The sequence below is a fragment of the Olea europaea genome, unplaced genomic scaffold (genome assembly GCF_002742605.1).
Source record: "Olea europaea var. sylvestris unplaced genomic scaffold, O_europaea_v1 scaffold2154, whole genome shotgun sequence".
NCBI lineage: Eukaryota > Viridiplantae > Streptophyta > Magnoliopsida > Lamiales > Oleaceae > Olea > Olea europaea.
This window is the reverse complement of record NW_019239523.1, coordinates 107,408-114,417: the sequence shown is the minus strand read 5'-3', so window position 1 is coordinate 114,417 and position 7,010 is coordinate 107,408. Positions and strand designations below refer to the sequence as shown.

The 7,010-nt window shown below is 33.5% G+C and overlaps 1 protein-coding gene across 1 annotated transcript; it reads left to right on the top strand.

Moving 5' to 3' along the window:
- The first annotated feature begins 551 nt into the window (after positions 1-551).
- On the top strand, positions 552-6,210 carry LOC111380497. Its single transcript, XM_023004081.1, has 8 exons — positions 552-661; positions 879-1,027; positions 1,150-1,283; positions 2,627-2,786; positions 3,614-3,760; positions 4,323-4,880; positions 5,468-5,644; positions 5,939-6,210. The coding sequence occupies exons 1-8, from the start codon at positions 607-609 to the stop codon at positions 6,113-6,115; spliced, it is 1,557 nt and encodes a 518-aa protein (XP_022859849.1). The 5' UTR covers positions 552-606; the 3' UTR covers positions 6,116-6,210.
- The last annotated feature ends 800 nt before the right edge of the window (positions 6,211-7,010 follow it).

Below are 7,010 nucleotides of genomic sequence, written 5' to 3'. Positions count from 1 at the left end.
TTTCTAGTCAATTAACACACATGTGGATGGTTTCCATCCATTTGTCCTTCTACGCAAGGAAATGAACCATCCATTTGTCTTTCGATATAAGGGAATGAAAGGTTTAGAACTATAGATGTTATAAATAAAAGATTTTGAGTAAAAACTACAAAAATTTAAAAGGTTTGTGATCGTAACTACAATAATACCGATTTTTTAGTACATTAAGAGTGTGTTTGATTGACATGGAAAATATTACTTAGAAAAGAAAATATTTTTCATCTTTCGTGGAAAATAAAAACCACCTCTACCCAAGGAAAATATTTTCCTTAAAAACAAGGAAAATTAGGCATATTTTCAAAAGTTGGAAAATCTTTTCTATGGAAAAAAATAGCAATCAAACACTCCAAGTGAAAATTTGGATGGAAAACTGATATTTTCCATGGAAAATAAATGTAATCAAACATACCCTAAAAGATAAAAAGCAAATTTATAAAAATTAATAAATATTAATTTACTGTTTAATTTTTATTAATTGACCCGCACCGTAAATCCATACCGTATGGCGTACACCCAGGTTCTCATATTTTTAAAAATTTTCATTTTCCCGGCACAAGCCTTCCCTCAATGGCACCCCCAATCCTCACCATGGAAGACGACTTGTTTCGACATCAACCCAAAGGTCAATTTATCATTCTCTTTTCACATATCTGATATTTGCATGTTAATATGCATATGCAAAATGTATATGTTTATGTATGTTCCTCGAGATTCATTATCAATCAACGATAGGGTTTCATTCCTGTGTCGATGCAAGACATGATTTTTTTTATTATTTGGAAGTTCAAATAACTCACTCCGGATTTCTACTCTATTTTTGGTGGATAAAAAAATTATAGGGGCACTACATTTCCCAATTAAAGGTATGGAATCGGTGATAGCTACAGTTAGTGGTTATCAGGGCTCCGAGCGATTCAATCTCATCAAATTGATATCTAAGACAGGCGCTAGTTATGTCGGTGCTATGAATCAATCTGTTACGCATTTGGTACTCTTTAAAATCCCTATTAAATGATATTTTCATTTCTGTATCTTTATACGTAAATTTTATTTTGTTAATTTCAGGCCGATTGTGTTAACATATATATTTTTTGATCTGCTGGGTGATAGGTGTGTTGGAAATTTGAAGGGAGGAAATATGACCTTGGTAAGAAGTTCAAGACTGTAATAGTTAATCATTGCTGGATTGAGGAATGTGTAAAGAAAGGAAGGCGTGTGCCGGAGCATCCGTACACCTTTCAGAGGTATGGTGAATTGTGTTACTTGGTTTCATGAGGATTTTCTGCATTGTAGGATCATTTAGATACTCATGAACTGCACAACTTCATGAAATTTGGTAATTTGATAGCCTTGCTTTAATTGAATGTTGTAATTTCCTAAGTATGAAGTTGTAGGATTAATTTACACTTCTGATGCATTTGATGTTTCTACCAACAATTGTTATAGGAATTCTTTATAGGGTATTGGAATTTCAAGAAAAGATTTCTTTTCTTTCTTTCTTTCTTTAAAAAAAATTTTTTTTTTTTTTTTTTTTTTTTTTTTTTTTTTTTTTTTTTTTCTTTTTTTTTTCTTTTTTTTTTTTTGGGGCAAACTCCAGATAACAATTATATTGGGAAAAATTAGGGCAGAAGTAGAACTTGAATTCTTTAATATTCTCTTGTCTACAAGCCTTTTTTGAAATGGTGTATGATCAAAATGTTTTATGCTTTTCAAAGTATTCATGAAGACACCTTTCTTCCCTAAATTTATGGGCTTTACAAATGCTGTCTAATTGATTTCCATACATATTCATTTTATCTGAACGACATTTTGGAAAACTGTGAGGAAACTCAAGATAGGTAGCACTTGACTATATAGTAATATCTAGAATTCATGGATAGAGTTAGAATTTCATACTATCTTGTCATTCTTTGTGCCATTACTCGTCTCATATTTGTTAAATTTGTTATGCTTTGGGTAACTGATGGAGAAGCGTGATGGAAAAATATTCAGAAGTACATGGCAGTAAAACACATTAAAAGAATGTGTAACATTTGGAAATTCGCATTGCTAAAACTATACTATAGAGTGGCATGTACCAGTCTGGAAATGGAATTGCAAAAAATCAATTGGCCTTTGATTGGAGTTTCTCAAATCCCACTTCAAGGACCCAAAAACATTCCACCAAACACGCATTAAGTTATCTTATGAATCTAGACTTGCAATGAAAAAATCTTGCAAGTTTCCTTGCCTTGTTAAGAGATTGTAAAATTCGAGCAAAATTCCACTAGGAATTTTCTCCCCGCATGCAACTTTTTCTCAGTGTGATCACTATATTTGCTGAACATAGGTAAAACTGACTGTATATGTGCATATGTTGACGCAGCTCTATACATTTTAATGTATTACATTGAGCTAATGCTTAGCAAGTTCATCTTTGAACTCTGATAATGATGGGGTGTGCAGATTTGTTCACTAGATATTGTTTGCAGTCATGGCTTGTTTCTGGGTCAGCAGTAACTGATTTTTAATCAACTCTGTGATATTTTTTACAATTCTATTTATTTCCAGTTGTTCAGGCGTATATTTTGTCCTTGATTTCTTACAGTGGTGAAGAAATGGGGTTGCCGCTTTTGAACGTTTCCCTGGGATTTAACAGGGCGGGTTCTCAATCCAAACCGTGGAATAATGCTAAGCAACATGTGATTGATATTGAATGTGAAGACACTGATGATATCTTTGTTGTCGATACATCTTTATTAAATGAGGTAGCATTCTGATCTTTCATTTTTATAATATCTTATGGTTTTTTCTAATATGATTTATGGTCTTCGTTGAATATATTTTTCTTCTGTTTAATTGTATTTCATTTTCATTACTGATAAGCATATCTGGATGGGTTTACATGAGTTATGCTCATTTTCAAGGATTTCTTATATAGCTAGAATGACCCTCCCAAATTGAGAATCAAATTCAAGCTCTACGCAAAGAATTTCTTTTTTTTGGATATACTCAAAACAGCTCTGCCAGTTCTGTGTAATGGCTATTAATGAGGGCCGCTTAGTGTGGATTTTCTGCAAATAAATGAAGAGATGATGGTGTCTCTATGCACAGTAAAAATGCTTCTATGCTTCAACAGAAAGCAAAGCCATCATTTTGAGGAGCCTAGAAAAGCACTTAACATTTCATGCTGTCTTGAAGTTCTTTAATTTCAATTTACCATTTCTGTTGCAATTTTTTCCTCTGCAATTAATGTCTTCGGTTGCAATGGCAATATGGTCATTTGCATTTTTGGCTAAGCTTAAATAAGTTCTAGAGTAAATAATTTTTTGTTGGTTAAAGTTGGAAATAAGTTATTTGAAAGTAACACCTGCTTTACTGAGTTACTCTCATAAGAAGTAACTTCCTTTTTTTTGCGCTTTTTTTACTTAAAGAAAAATGTAATCTATGCCTATGGAAACATGTTTGAAACAAAAATTTTAGTTGAAAAATTGACTTACTATTGCTTCTGTCGCAACTTTGTTTATTATTGCCCTGTGCATCGAACAGTTGTCTATTGACTTCAACAGCAGATTTCATATGTGGATTATTGCAGGATTTGCCTTCTGAGTTGAGGCAAAACAATCATGGATCGAAGAGACCAAATCGGAAAATAATCCAACGAAGTTCAAGGCAGGATTACTCAGGTAGTAGCAGTCATTATCTTGACAAGCTTCTGTTGTCAGGCTCCATGACAGTGGAGGTATGAAATTTGTCTTCCTTTTCTATGGTTATATTCTCATTAGTCTCGTGTATTTTTTTGTTATAACCTACTTTGAATAATTATTTACAAGATGTATCAAAATTCTTATAGTACGTAACATCTCTTCATCTTTTTGGTTTAGTTGTCATATTCCTTTCACCAGTCTCTTTCTCTACCTTTTTTAACTATCTGTATTGACGGTATTTGAGTTGACTTTAGACTGCCTGATAAAACATTAAGTTCTTGTTTGAGCTCCATTTTTTGAGAATAGATTTGTAGAAAGTAATTTTTTAAAGATAATATGGTTAAAAGCAGGGAAAAATTTTGTGTTTACGTGTGAAATTATTTTATAGGGAGAATATGCGGTTGAAAAAGAGTTTGGGAAAAAATGCAATTTAAAAGATGGGACTCAAACATGGGGCTTATTTTCCTCTCTATGCTCACGTTACTTCGGCCATGCCAAAAGATACATGATTGTTTTGTAGCATTATATTGTCAAACTATTTTATTTGCACCAAATTTTTTTTTTTTTTTTTTTTTTTTTTTTCTGTTTCCTGAATAGCCTGGGAAACCAAGCTCTTCTAAGCAAGCACTTCCATTGAAGAAGGGGAAATCTACTTCATTTGAACCTTGTAGAGATCGTAGACTGGTTAAAAAGCATAAAACCATGGAGGACTTAGGTTTTGCTGGGGATTTTATGCAAGACTGTGGACCCGCACAAGTGTTTTCTGAGAATAATGGCAGTGGGGCTTCACATAATAATTCAAATGTGCGGAGGGGAGAAGATGAATTTGGTAATGCATCCGATCAAAGTCACTCCTGGAGTCGGCAAATTAATAATGAAGCTTTAGATGGCATTGAAGAAATTGAGGATATGAAAGATGATGATCATCAGAACCTGTTAGTTGAGGATGCAGCATCTTCCATTCACAGAACTGCAGATGATTGTTGTACAGATTTGCATGAGGTTCTAGATGACACTGATCTAAACACCAGACTCCATCGATCATCTGAGTTATCATGTGTTATATGTTGGACTAATTTTAGTTCAACCAGAGGGGTGCTGCCATGTGGTCACAGATTTTGTTTCTCTTGCATCCAGACCTGGGCAGATCATATGGTATACATAATCTGCTTATTCAGTATTTCACTTCTGCATCACTGTTGTTCTGTTCTGTTTTCTTTCTCTTCGGTGGAGTGTTATATTGTACTTGGACATTGTTTAAAAGGGTCATATTTTCTCTGCACCTGTGGGGATTTTAGACTGTGTATCTGTGTGATAAAAGATTCTCTGAAATGTTAAACAACCTTGTGCATTAGCAAGCATTTTGATATTCTTTTGTGTCTGTTTGCACTAGGCTGCCTTGTAGAGTTTGAAAAACTAGTTCTAGTTTAAAATATCATCTATCTGATTATGTGATATTGAAATTTATAGCCATATGGATTCCAAAAGTATACAGTATCTTTGGACAATGTGGCTGCCCTTCTGTATCTTTTTCAAATAACAGGCTTGATTTATTCTTTGTCCATGGTAATTGGTACACCACTCATTTCACAACCATAAGTTAATTAGAATCAATTTTCACAATCTCGTGATATATTCTGTATCATTGTTTACCAGTTTTCTGGTTTGTGGCGTGATCATAACTACATAATTTATTTTCTTTGTCAATAGACATTGTTTATTGATTTTTTTATCTTTCATAGGCTTCAATGGGAAAGGCTTCAACTTGTCCGCTGTGCAAGTCTAATTTTGCAAGCATCACAAAAGTGGAAGATGCAGTTTCTTCAGATCAAAAAATATACTCACAAACCATTCCATATGATCGTGCAAAAATGGATGCTTACATCCTTCTTGATGATGTACGCACCCTTCCTGCTAATGTAAGTTATTGGACATTTTCCAGTTTCATAAAGATAAGACTCTGAATCTGTCTCCTTTTTAGCGAGTACATGGGGATGGGTTAAAAGTTCTTCTGAACCTTAATTATCTGTTTCATCTGTTTCATCCATTTACCAATTTGGCTGCTTTTGAACATTTCAATGTAACTTTTGCAATGACTATCAAAGCAAGCTTGGCTATGTGAACTACCTTAAGTAGTCTATATCAACCATGCAACCAATTTGGAGATGGTCCTTTTACATGTCTAACTCAATATTTTCTTTGTTATTATGTAGCCATCAGCTACACAAGTTTGTTATCAATGCTTTAATCGGGAACCAGAGGATCTTCTCATTAGATGTCAACTCTGCCAGATTCAATGTGTTCATTCTTACTGTCTGGATCCTCCTTTGTTTCCCTGGACGTGCGTCCACTGCAAGGATCTACAAATGCTTTACCTGCAAACCCATTAGTTTCCTCGTCCGTATTTGAATGTAACACATAATTCCTTTGATCTTTTTTGTTCGTGTTTAATTTTGGTTAGAATAAATGTAGACTTTGTACTGTCCACTCTCTGTGATAGTTGAACTACATCACTTGAATATTTTGCACTTTTTAGGAGCTCGTTGATCCAGACTAGAGTTTCAATTTTTATCTTACTAACTTTGTTATCAATACGAATGAGCACAAAGAAGTTGACCAGAATATCAGAAAAGGGATAATCTTTGAAGCTAGCTTTGGGAAGATAACTTGGGACATGCTCAACCAGCCAGACATTTTGGAGCTTAATTTGATCGAACATTTGCAATGGTCAAAATCTAATTTGAAGTTTGAAATATTTGTAACTAGTTTGATTGGATGGATTGAATAATACTAAAGAATAAAGAGAAGTTAAAATGAATTAAATGGTTTTCTTTGGAAAAAAAATGGCAGAGTTCTGAAATAATTTATTGCCATTTTTGAATCAAGATTGCATGATAACTTCAGCTCCTTTGGCCTAGGTGGATTGAGCTTTTTAGTGCACTTGGATAAAGACTGAAGGCATTAACTGCTGTACCACATTTTTCACATTTTGTGTTTCTATAAAAACTTGAGAAAATGCCTCATGTACAGGGCATTTTTTCACAAAGGTGATACAGGATGGTCATATGAGGGTAGGTCTCACGTAAATATTTTATTGAGGTGGGCTTCACTCTTGTGTCTATTCTATGAATTGTCTGTATGATTTTTCTCTGTAAGTATAGCACCATTCAAAAACTTAAATATCATTTTGTTAAAATTTCCATGACAATTGAGTTTATAATTTTGGGTATGGTTTAATTGTAGTTATATATTTTGAAAAAGTGTTCTCATTTTTTTAAATTGCTA